Source organism: Pristiophorus japonicus, chromosome 19 (genome assembly GCF_044704955.1).
Source record: "Pristiophorus japonicus isolate sPriJap1 chromosome 19, sPriJap1.hap1, whole genome shotgun sequence".
NCBI lineage: Eukaryota > Metazoa > Chordata > Chondrichthyes > Pristiophoridae > Pristiophorus > Pristiophorus japonicus.
Genome location: NC_091995.1, coordinates 78,118,605 through 78,132,017, shown reverse-complemented (window position 1 = coordinate 78,132,017; position 13,413 = coordinate 78,118,605). Strand labels below are relative to the sequence as shown.

At 46.9% G+C, this 13,413-nt stretch overlaps 1 protein-coding gene across 1 annotated transcript in view; it reads right to left on the bottom strand.

The window, feature by feature from the left end:
* Positions 1-13,413, bottom strand: part of septin3 (septin 3) — a 45,106-nt gene that overhangs the window by 27,560 nt on the left and 4,133 nt on the right. Inside the window, exon 2 of the mRNA XM_070861672.1 lies at positions 128-322. Within this exon, the coding sequence (XP_070717773.1) occupies positions 128-290 (163 nt within the window). The 5' untranslated portion in view covers positions 291-322. The remainder of the gene's footprint in view (positions 1-127; positions 323-13,413) is intronic.

Below are 13,413 nucleotides of genomic sequence, written 5' to 3'. Positions count from 1 at the left end.
TGAAAAAATGTCTCCCCTCTGATCCTTCAGCCAATTACCTTAAAGCTGTGCCCTCCAGCCACCGAGTCAAGGGAGGAAAATTCAGGCAGTGCAAAGGTGAAGTCAAATGCAACATCCAAATTCTCACCTACGACCATGATGTTAAAATCGAAGCCAGTCTTCATGGTCTTTCGTCGCATTTGCTCAATGATGGTGTCGATTCCCACATAACCCAGTAACTGGGAGCCCACAGCCGATGGTTTCATGGGCACGGCTGGCTTTGGTTTAACGTCCTGCGCCATGTCCGACATCCCCGATCCCAATTTTTTATCCTCTTCCAAACCTTGGGGAAAATTGATAATATATATTGATAAGATCTCGGCATCTTCTTATCAGTTTCCCCACACTTTCTCAATTCCCGACAATAAGAATGTAAGAAAGCTAATCTGCTTCGGCTCCCAGTCCAGCAACGTCTCCAGTTTATAATTCTCATCCGTGTGTTCAAATCCCTCCATGGCCTCGCTCCTGATCTATCTCTGTAAACTCCTCCAGCTCTACAGTAATTACTCTAAAGTAATTGGGGGGAGGTTAAGAGGGGACATTTCTTCATCCAGAGGGTGGTGGGGGTCTGGAACTCACTGCCTGACAGGGTGGTAGAGGCAGAAACCCTCACCACAATTAAAAATTACTTGGATGTGCACTTGAAGTGCTGTAACCTACAGGGCTACAGACCAAGAGCTGGAAAGTGGGATTAGGCTGGATAGCTCTTGGTTGGCCGATGCGGACACGATGGGCCGAAATGGCCTCCTTCCATGCTGTAACTTTCTACAACCCTCCCAAGATCTCTGCGCTCCTCCAATTCTGGTCTCTTGCACATCCCTCGATTTCCTTCAGCCCACCATTGGTGGCCGTGCCTTCAGCTGTCTAGGCCAGAAGCTCTGGAATTCCCTCTCTAAAGCCTCTCCACCTCACGCTCCTTGTTTTAAGTCACTCCTGAAAAAGTATTACATTGACCAGTCCTAATATCGCATTATGCAGCTCGGTGACAAATTTTGTCTGCTATCCCTCCTGTGAAGCACCTTGGGATGTTTTTCTACAATTGAGGTGCTCTATGAATGCAAGTTGTTTCTGTTGTAAGAAGACAGAAGTGTTGTACAAGGAGAAATGTTGTCAATTTCAGAATTCAATCTCTCGCTGCCTGGTTTGCAACATTTAAGAACTTCAAAACAATCAAAGATGGCAGAACAAATGCAATCTGTACCATCTAGAAGGCTTCTTTGGCAGCACCTCCCAAACCCATCACTTCTACTTCCTAGAAGATCATCAGGTACTTGGAAACACCATTATCTCCGAGTACCCTAAAGGTCACACACCATCCTGAGTTGTACTCCAATGTTGATGATGTAATGATCGTCACTGTCAGTGTTGTAATGTGCATCAATGTCAGTGTTGTAATGTGCACCAAATATTGTTAGAGATTTAAAACATTTTAAGTGTATAATTTTCTAATGTTTTTACTTTTCTTTGTTTTCCAATCTTTCTTTCCTTCTCTATTTCTCTTTCTTTCTCTCATTTGACTCTAATTCATCATATTTCCTTCTCTGTCGTATGGCTCAGTGGGTAGTACACTCACCTCTGAGTCAGAAAGCTGTGGGCTCAAGTCCCACTCCAGAGACTTGAGCACATAAATCTAGGCTGATGCTCCCAGTGCAGTGCTGAGGGAGTGCTGTACTGTCAGAGGTGCTGTCTTTCGGATGTGATGTTAAACCGAGGCCCCATCTGCTCTCTCAGGTAGGCATAAAAGATCCCATTGCACTATTTCGAAGAAGAGCAGGGGAGTTATCCTGGTATCCTGGCCAATATTTATCCCTCAATCAACATAACAAAAACAGATTATCTGGTCATTATACATTGCTGTATTTGGGAGCTTGCCGTAAATTGTCTGCCGCGTTTCTCACATTGCAACAGTGACTACACTCTAAAAGTACTTCATTAGCTGTAAAGCACTTTGAGATGTCTGGTGGTTGTGAAAGGCGCTATATAAATCCAAATCTTTCTTTCTCGGTTTCTTTCTCTATCCTTAAATCTCCTGGGTTAAGGAGAGAGACGGTTGATCCCATCGTTCCCCGAGGTCCCAGATGCCCCGTTGACCCCATTGCCAGATCGAACCTCCAGCGATTTACGGCGCAAAGTTATTTCGAGCTGCTGGGTGAGGGGAAACAATCTAATAAACAGGGCTCGCTGCCAGATACCGCGCTCCAGCAAGTTCTGGGCCGCGACGCTTACAGACTGCAGCCCGATTCAGTGAAGATAAAGCAATCACCATGCAGTCAACGGACTGCGACTAAATCAATCAGCGACATGACAGATCATCCCACGGCCCTGTGGCGCGGAGCTGGAGCAACAATCTAAACAGTCGTCACTTGATGAGAGGGGATCACTTGTCCATCACAACAGAATTAACTTTTAGCCCTCCCCTCCCCTCCCCCCCCCTCCGCCACCCCACCCGACAAAAATAAGCTGCTTAACCAGAGGAAATGGACATTGAAAATGAATGGGAGGGCAGCTCCGCTAGAGACAAGGATGGGTTCCCTGGGTCACGATGGGCACAAAGGGATGAGATAAAGCCCGGCAAGCAGGACGAGCCGTGCCGAGGGATTAGAGAGGCAGGGATGAACTCGCTGGGTTTATTTGCAAGCCTGCCATGATTGTTGTTTTCCAACTCAATGGATGTGAACAGTAATTCGCCCTGGGCTGATTGCCAAGTAGAGATGTCCTGCCCTCGCCCAACACTCGATGTAACCCCAGAACACGGCTCAGCACATTGCAGCCACTCTCAGCTGTGGAGCCTGTCATGTATTCAACTGTCACTGTAATCCATGCGATGCGTCGTCCTATGGTGTCGGGTGTGTGTTGCAGCATGTTAATGCCAAGGGTCAGTTACAGCCGGTAGCCTATGCCTCCAGAAGTCTGTCCCAGGCAGAAAGGGGCTACGGGATGGTAGAAAAGGAAGCGCTTGCATATGTATATGCAATAAAAAAAATGCACCAGTACCTGGTTGGCAGGAAATTTGAGCTGGAGACAGATCACGAACACCTTGCGTCCCTTTTGGCCGACAACAAGGCCATAAATGCAAATGCATCGGCCCGCATAAAGAAGTGGGCACTCACGTTAGCTGCCTATGACTATACAATTCGGCACAGACCGGGCACTGAAAACTGCGCCGATGCACTCAGCAGGCTCCCACTAGCCACCAGCGAGGGCGCAACCGAGCATGCTGCTGAGATGGTCATGGCTGTTGAAGCTTTCGAAAGCGAAGGCTCACCCGTGACAGCCCGTCAGATCAAAGTCTGGACTAATCGAGACCCGCTACTGTCTTTAGTCAAGAAATGTGTCATGAATGGGGACTGGGCAGCCACGGACGGGGCATGCCCTGAGGAATTTAAAACATTTCACAGGCGCAAGGATGAACTCTCGATTCAGGCCGATTGCCTACTATGGGGAAACCGATTAGTCATGCCCCAGATGGGCAGAGAGGCGTTCATCCGGGAGCTCCACAAGGAGTACCTGGGCATTGTCATGATGAAGGCAATTGCCAGGTCACACGTTTGGTGGCCAGGGATAGATGCAGACATGGAACTTTGTGTTCGCAGGTGCAACATGTGTGCCCAGCTGGACAATGCGCCCAGGGAAGCCACCCTTAGCCCCTGGTCCTGGCCCGCCAAGCCATGGGCACGCATCCATGTGGACTATGCAGGTCCCTTCATGGGAAGAATGTTTTTGGTTGTAGTAGACGCTTACTCCAAATGGATTGAGTGTGACATTCTCAATTCAAGCACATCCTCTGCCACGGTAGAAAGTCTACGGGCAATGTTCGCCGCCCACGGTCTACCGGACGTCTTGGTCAGCAACAATGGCCCGTGCTTTACAAGCATTGAGTTCCAGGACTTCATGGCAGGAAATGGTATCAACCATGTCAGAACGGCACCGTTCAAGCCGGCCTCAAACGGCCAGGCAGACCGAGCAGTGCAGATAATCAAATAGGGGATGCTCAGAATCCAAGGGGGTTCCCTACAAAGCCGCTTATCACGTCACCTGTTGGCCAATAGATCCCGACCACACTCGCTCACAGGGGTTCCACCTGCAGAGCTGCTAATGAAAAGGACGCTCAAAACCAGGTTATCCCATATACACCCCACGATGAAAGAAATTGTTGAGAGCAGGCGCCGGTCACAATGTGACTACCATGACAGGAATGCGAGGGCGCGATGTATTGATGTCAATGACCCTGTCTTTGTCCTCAATTATGCTGCAGGGCCCAAATGGCTCGCAGGCACTGTAATTGCTAAAGAGGGGAATAGGATTCTGGTAGTTAAACTTACCAATGGACAAATCTGCCGCAAACACGTGGATCAAACTAAAAGGAGGTTTATTAACCCCATAGAAGAAGCAGAGGAAGAACACGATGTAGAGTTCACTCCACCACAGGTGACCGAACACCGGAACCAAGTGACCAAGTGGAGGAGAGCCCAGTCACTGTGGGCAGTCTTGACAGGCCTGAGGCACTGTAAACAGCAGACACTCAGGCCAGCGCCCAACAACTGGAGCCCCAACTCAGGTGTTCTACAAGGGAGTGTAAACCACCAGAGAGACTTAACCTGTGATCCCAATAAGACTTTGGGGGGGGGGGGGGGGAGGTGATGTCATGTATTCAACTGTCATTGTAATCCATGTATAAACTGACCTAAGTTGTACACAGTGAGAACACTGACCACTAGGTGGTGAACTTGTGGGAGACACTCCTAACCTGGACTTTCAGGTATAAAAGGGGAAGCTCCACCCACCTTCATTACTTCAGTGCTGGAATAAAGGTTACTGGTCACAGAGTGACCTTCTCTCAAGTATGGGCCTCGTGTGCATTTGTACTGTATAGTAAGGACATATCAGAGCACTCGTACAGCAGGCTGGGCCCTTCCCCTGGCTCTGGCCTTCCTTATAGGCTGCCAATGTGCTACCCTGATTCCTGGCCGATTGAAAGCTCACATTCTGAAGTTTGACAATTGAACTCATTGCTGTTCATAAGAACATAAGAAATAGGAGCAGAAGTAGACCATTTGGTCCCTCGAACCTGCTCTACCATTCAATAAGATCATGGCTGACATAAAGCATGGATGTTCAGAGCCTTAAGTCCACTTCAAGATTATAAGAAAGAAATAACTTGCATTTATATAGCACTTTTCACAACCTCAGGACGACCCAAAGCGCTTTACGGTCAATTAAGTACTTTTTGAAGTGTAGTCACTGTTGTAATGTAGGAAACGCGGCAGCCAATTTGCGCACAGCAAGCTCCCACAAACAGCAACATGATAACCAATTAATCACTTTGTTATGTTGATTGAGGGATAAGTACTGGCCCCAGGACACCGGGGATAAACTCCCCTGTTCTTCTTCGAAATAGTGCCATAGGATCTTTTACGTCCACCTGAGAGAGCAGAAGGGGCCTCGGTTTAACGTCTCATCCAAAAGACGGCATCTTCGACAGTGCAGCTCTCCCTCGGCACTGCACTGGAGTGTCAGCCTTGATTTGTGTGCTCTGGAGTGGACCTTTCTGACTCAGAGGCAAGTGTGCTACCCACTGAGTCACAGCTGATTATGATTATACAATGATTATAGTAAACTTACTTTATAAACGATCCTGATTACTACAGGTCATCTTTTGTCACTTGGAGTTATTTGAAGAAGCAAATTGTGCTACAGGATTTAGCTCAAAGGGCATTGCTGGTTTTATGACCCATGAGCCAAAAGGCATGTTAGGTTTAAGATGAAGTATCTGCGCCCGCACTCCCCCTCACCCCCCCCCCCCCACCCCCAGGGCTGAGTGGCCAAATGTGCTAAGTGATGTGGTGTTAAGACATACAGACAGAATGCCCCAAGTTGGTAGCTACAGCTGGGCTTAGTGCCTCTGGGCAAGGTGGACGGAAATAAATCATCCATTTCTGCCCAGTCATGCCCACTGTGTGTAATGCCCCATTGGTTGAATGGCCTGCACAGACCCATTAGGCACTCGCATGCAGAACTAGCACTTGTGCGAAATATCTGGGGTGCCCATTTCACCCTGTTAGTATCGAGACTGTTGTACCATCTCCTACTCTCAAGTCATTCTTTCTCAGCACATTTCAAACTGTGCACCTCTTCACCTCCCTCAGACCTCTGTTCCTCCTGTAAGCTTCAGGTTTTACAGCCCAAGCTTGCCTTCACCTAATTGCTGCTTCCTGACTGGCCTTGGCTTCTCTTCTACATTGACATACCTTGCTCTATAGGTCTGGGCCCTCTGTTGATAAAGTTATGTGAAAGCCATAGGCCCAGAATTTCCACAGGGCTCTCCCGATGATCTGTCACAACTCCCGTCAAGCGGCATAAAGGCATAAATGCGGGAATTCCAGGCAATGCGCAGGATGAAATACACTTGAGCAGGGATCTTCATTGAGTGTTAATGAACGGATTCCGACACTCCAATCTCTTGTATTGGGAAACTAAATACAGGTGTTTCTAAAACTAAGCGCAAATTCTATAAACTACAGGAATCAGCAATATGCCTTAGTGTGCAACTTAAAAGTAGAGATTATCTGAAATCTCTGCGCTCCTCCAATTCTGGCCACTTGATCATCCTCGATTTTAATCGCTCCACTATTGACGGCCGTGCTTTCAGCTGCCTGGGTCCTAAACCTCTCCGCCTCCCGACACTTCTTTCCTCCTTTAAGACACTTCTTAACACCTACCTCTTTGACCAAGCTTATGGTCACCTGCCCTAATATCTCCTTATGTGGCTTGGTGTCAAATTATGTCTGATAATCACTCCTGTGAAGTGCCTTGGAATGTTTTACTATGCTAAAGCTGCTATATAAGTGCATGCTGTGGTTGTTGTTGAGATTATGGCCCTGAATTTGCACTTCTCAAGGGTCTTCTCAGGTCCCTGCTGTAACTCTGCTGCGAAACTAGCAGAGCCCCCAGGAAAATGGTGGAGACTTCGTAAGACAACCCCCTTATCATGGGTGACTTTAATATGCATATAGATTGGGCTAACCAAACCGGAAGCAATACGGTGGAGGAGGATTTCCTGGAGTGCATAAGGGATGGTTTTCTAGACCAATATGTCGAGGAACCAACTAGGGGGGAGGCCATCTTCGACTGGGTGTTGTGTAATGAGAGAGGATTAATTAGCAATCTCATTGTGGAGGCCCCTTGGGGAAGAGTGACCATAATATGGTGGAATTCTACACTAGGATGGAGAATGAAACAGTTAATTCAGAGACCATGGTCCAGAACTTAAAGAAGGGTAACTTTAAAGGTATGAGGCGTGGATTGGCTAGGATAGATTGGCGAATGATACTTAAGGGGTTGACAGTGAATGGGCAATGGCAGACATTTAGAGACCGCATGGATGAACTCCAACAATTGTACTTCCCTGTCTGGCGTAAAAATAAAAAAGCCACGGTTGAGCCACCTTCCCTATCAAGGGAAATCAGGGATAGTATTAAAGCCAAGGAAGTGGCATACAAATTGGCCAGAAATAGCAGTGAACCCGGGGACTGGGAGAAATTTAGAACTCAGCAGAGGAGGACAAAGGGTTTGATTAGGGCAGAGAAAATGGAGTATGAGAGGAAGCTTGCAGGGAACATTATGACGGAATGCAAAAGCTTCTATCGATATGTAAAGAGAAAAAGGTTAGTAAAGACAAACTTAGGTCCCCTGCAGTCAGAATCAGGGGAAGTCATAATGGGGAACAAAGAAATTGAACAAGTACTTTGGTTTGGTATTCACTAAGGAGGACACAAACAACCTTCCGGATATAAAAAGGGTCATAGGGTCTAGAAAGGAGGAGGAACTGAGAAAATCCTTATTAGTCAGGAAATTGTGTTGGGGAAATTGATGGGATTGAAGGCCGATAAATCCCCAGGGCCTGATGGACTGCATCCCAGAGTACTTAAGGAGGTGGCCTTGGAAATAGCGGATGCATTGAAAGTCATTTTCCAACATTCCATAGACTCTGGATCAGTTCCTCTGGAGTGGAGGGTAGCCAATGTAACCCCATTTTTTTTTTTTAAAAGGAGGGAGAGAGAAAACGGAATTATAGACCGGTCAGCCTGACCTCAGTAGTGGGTAAAATGATGGAATCAATTATTAAGGATGTCATAGCAGTGCATTTGGAAAGAGGTGATATGATAGGTCCAAGTCAGCATGGATTTGTGAAAGGGAAATCATGCTTGACAAATCTTCTGGAATATTTTGAGGATGTTTCCAGTAGAGTGGACAAGGGGGAACCAGTTGATGTGGTGTATTTGGACTTTCAGAAGGCTTTCGACAAGGTCCCACACAAGAGATTAATGTGCAAAGTTAAAGCACATGGGATTGGGGGTAGTGTGCTGACGTGGATTGAGAACTGGTTGGCAGACAGGAAGCAAAGAGTAGGAGTAAATGGGTTATTTTCAGAATGGCAGACAGTGACTAGTGGGGTACCGCAAGATTCTGTGCTGGGGCCCCAGCTGTTTCCACTGTATTTAATGATTTAGATGAGGGGATTAAATGTAGTATCTCCAAATTTGCGGATGACACTAAGTTGGGTGGCAGTGTGAGCTGCGAGGAGGATGCTATGAGGCTGCAGAGTGACTTGGATAGGTTAGGTGAGTGGGCAAATGCATGGCAGATGAAGTATAATGTGGATAAATGTGAGGTTATCTACTTTGGTGGTAAAAACAGAGAGACAGACTATTATCTGAATGGTGACCGATTAGGAAAAGGGGAGGAGCAACGAGACCTGGGTGTCATGGCACATCAGTCATTGAAGGTTGGCATGCAGGTACAGCAGGCGGTTAAGAAAGCAAATGGCATGTTGGCCTTCATAGCGAGGGGATTTGAGTACAGGGGCAGGGAGGTATTACTACAGTTGTACAGGGTCATGGTGAGGCCACACCTGGAGTATTGTGTACAGTTTTGGTCTCCTAACTTGAGGAAGGACATTCTTGCTATTGAGGGAGTGCAGCGAAGGTTCACCAGACTGATTCCCGGAATGGCGGGACTGACATATCAAGAAAGACTGGATCAACTGGGCTTGTATTCACTGGAGTTCAGAAGAATGAGAGGGGATCTCATAGAAACGTTTAGAATTAGACAGGTTAGATGCAGGAAGAATGTTCCCAATGTTGGGGAAGTCCAGAAGCAGGGGTCACAGTCTAAGGATAAGGGGTAAGCCATTTTGAACCGAGATGAGGAGAAACCTCTTCACCCAGAGAGTGGCGAACGTGTGGAATTCTCTACCACAGAAATTTGTTGAGGCCAATACACTAAATATATTCAAAAAGGAGTTAGATGTAGTTCTTACTACTAAGGGGATCAAGGTGTATGGCGAGAAAGCAGGAATGGGGTACGGAAGTTGCATGTTCAGCCATGAACTCATTGAATGGTGGTGCGGGCTCGAAGGGCCGAATGGCCTACTCCTGCACCTATTTTCTATGTATCTATGTTTCTATCTCAGGCAACCAGTAGTGGGGTGCCGCAGGGATCAGTGCTGGGACCCAAACTATTTACAATCTATATTAATGACGTGGAAGAAGGGACTGAGTGTAATGTAGCCAAGTTTGCTGACAATGCAAAGATGGGAGGAAAAGCAAAGTGTGAGGAGGACACAAAAAATCTGCAAAAGGATATAGATAGGCTAAGTGAGTGGGCAAAAATTTGGCAGATGAAGTATAATGTTGGAAAGTGTGAGGTCATGCACTTTGGCAGAAAAAATCAAAGAGGAAGTTATTATTTAAATGTGAAAGATTGCAAAGTGCCGCAGTACAGCGGGACCTGTGGGTACTTGTGCATGAAACACAAAAGGATAGTATGCAGGTACAGCAAGTGATCAGGAAGGCCAATGGTATCTTGGCCTTTATTGCAAAGGAGATGGAGTATAAAAGCAGGGACGTCTTACTACAGCTATATAAGGTATTGGTGAGGCCACACTGGAATACTGCTTGCAGTTTTAGTTTCCATATTTGCTTTGGAGACAGTTCAGAGAAGGTTGATTCTGGGGCTGAGGGAGTTGACTTATGAGGAAAGGTTGAGTAGGTTGTGTCTCATTAGAATTCAGAAGAATGAGAGGTGATCTTATCGAGACGTATAATATGAGGGGGCTTGACAGAGTGGATGCAGAGAGGATATTTCCACTGATGGGGGAGACTAGAACTAGAGGGCATGATCTTAGAATAAGGGGCCATCTATTTAAAACAGAAATGAGGAGAAATTTCTTCTCTCAGGGTTGTGAATCTGTGGAATTCGCTGCCTCAGAGAGCTGTGGAAGCTGGGACATTGAATAAATTTAAGACAGAAATAGATGGTTTCTTAATCGATAAGGGGTTATGGGGAGCGGGCGGGGAAGTGGAGCTGAGTCCATGATCAGATCAGCCATGATATTGAATGGCGGAGCAGGCTCGAGGGGCCATATGGCCTTTTCCTGTTCCTATTTCCTTTGTTCTTATCTCAGGAATCAGCCTCGTGAACCTTCTCTGAACTGCCTTTGGCCCGTTTCCCTCAATACCTTTGGTCAACAAAGGCCAGGGTACCTCTAATAAAGGAGTGATCTTTTAACATTAGCTGTCTTTTGCTATTGTGGTAGATTTTGAAAGGTTCAGTTCAACGTGGTTGGGAGTGTTTGCTGAAAAGAGTTGCTGTGTCTGACGGTGAGATGGCCAATGGCTGAATCTCACTGGGTTAATGACTGCGCTTCTGCTGACGATAACTCGGTTCCCACTGTGCTGCTGGGACAAACAAATAAAACAGAACAAAATAATGGCAGAAGGTAAAAGATTGTTCAGGACAATTAACACTGAGGTTTAAAAGGACACGCCCTTATCTTATAAGAAAGAAGAACTTGATTTTATAATCGCACCTTTCATGACCTAAGCATGTACTTCACAGCCAATTAATTACTTCTGAAGTGCAACAACCATCACAAACAGCGCAAATCACAAACAGGGTTCCTGTTACACAGGAGGCTGACCTCGATGCCCCTTCTACAGAGTGAGTCTCTTCTAAAGAGGGAGTTACATCATTTGAGATCCTTCTAAAGAGGAAGTCTCGCTATTAGAGAACATAATTTAAACATGGAATTGCATCATCACAGCTCCTTTTAAATAGAGCCTCACCATCACAACTTCTTTTAACATAAGAAATAGGAGCAGGAGTCGGCCATTTGGCCCATCGAGCCTCCTCCGCCGCCATTTAATAAGATCATGGCTGATCTGATCTTGGCCTTAACTCCACTTCCCCGCCCGTTCCCCCATCACCCTTGACTCCCATATCATTCAAAAATCTGTCTATCTCTACCTTAAATATATTCAATGAGAAATACAGGTTGAACCTCCCTTATCCAGAACTCCCTTATCCGGAAACGCTCCTCATCCAGAACCATTCCCGGCCACCAGGTGGCGCATGCACAGAACTTTGACGTGAACAAATTGAAGTCCTTCCTTGCTGGCCTGACCCCATCCACACCCCCCCCGGCCCCCGCAATGATCTCTCTGCCGCATTCCTAGCCCCAAGCCAGCCAGACCCGATATCCCCTTGCTCAGTACCTGTACCATCCAATTTAACGTGACCACCCCGCGTCCAGAAAAATCCCTTATCCAGAACAGGCCAGGTCCTGAGGGTTCCGGATAAGGGAGGTTCAACCTGTATATTTAAAGAGAGAGTCTCACCATCACAGCCCCTTTTAAAGAGGGAGTCTCACCATTGGGACCCCTATAAAAGAGGGGCTCTCCGTGTTAGAACCTCTTTTACAGAAAGATCCAGACCCACCAGGAACCCTTTCAAAGAGACAGCCTCACCATTGCGGTCCCTTTTGAAGAGGGGATCTCGCCGTGGAGAGCACTTTTGGAGAGTTGAGTCATCCCTCAGAGTCCTTTCCAAAGACACACACCTGTCATTTCCACATAAGCCAGTTGTCCCGGGTTACCACGGATCTCTTGTCGAAGGTAGATCAGTCGAAACCTTGTGGAGATTTTAGCTCAGCGACCAGATCAACCCATCCCTTTTCTGATGGGGTTTGATTATTGGGATATTGCTGATTATGCATCTTCACCCACTGTCCTTGGAGAACTGTGAAGTAGTGGAAGGATTCGCCAGCCGATCAACAGGCTGAGGGGGGAAGGCTCCTTCCATGGCCATACCCATCCTTATAGCAGCCGGTACGAGGGTTAGGCAGGAGTGCTACCACTCAACTAAAGGCTGGCTCCATTCATAAGAACATAAGAAATAGGAGCAGGAGTAGGCCATATGGCCCCTTGAGCCTGCTCCGCCGTTTAATACGATCATGGCTGATCCGATCATGGACTCAGGTCCATTTCCCTGCCCGCTCCCCACAACTCCTTATCCCCTTATCAATTAAGAAACTGTCTATTTCTGTCTCAAATCTATTCAATGTCCCAGCTGCCACAACTCTCTGAGGCAGTGAATTCCACAGATTTAAAACTCTCTGAGAAGAAATTTCTCCTCATTTAAATGGGCGGCCCCTTATTCTAAGATCATGTCCTCTAGTTCTAGTCTTTCCCATCAGTGGCAACCTTGGGATACATTTCAAATGAAGAGTCTTACCATCGGGAATCTTTTTGAATATGGCATCTCAGCATTGAGACACCTTTTGAAGAGGAAGTCTTACCACCAACGTTTCCTTTGAATTGTTCCTTTAAAAACGCTCTCTAAATTGTCAGACTGCTTGTCCGACATCCAGTTCTGGATGAGCAGAAATTTTCTCCAGTTGAATATTGGGAAGACTGAAGCCATTGTTTTTGGTCCCTGCCACAAACTCCGTTCCCTCGGCACTGACTCCATACCTCTCCCCAACTCCTGTCTGAGGCTGAACCAGACTGTTTGCAACCTTGGTGTCATATTTGACCCTGAAATCAGCTTTTGACTACATATCCGCAGCATAACAAATTTTGCTTATTTCCATCTCTGTAACATCGCCCATCTCCACCCTTGCCTCAGCTCATCCACTGCTGAAGCCCTCATCCATGCCTTTGTTACCTCTAGACTTGACTATTCCAATGCACTCCTGGCTGGCCTGCACATTCTACTCTATGTAAAGTAGAGGTCATCCAAAACTCAGCAACCCGTGTCCTAACTCGCACCAAGTTCTGCTCACCCATCACCCCTGTGCTCGCTGTCCTACATTGGCTCCCGGTTAAGCAACGCCCTGATTTCAAAATTCTCATCTTGTTTTCAAATCCTTCCATGGCCTCGCCCCTCCCTATCTCTAATCTCTTCCAGCCCCACAACCCCTCGAGATGCCTGCACTCCTCTAATTCTGCCCTCTTGAGCATCCCTGATTATAATCACTCAACCATCGGTGGCCGTGCCTTCTGTTGCCTAAGCCCCAAGCTCTGGTACTCTCTG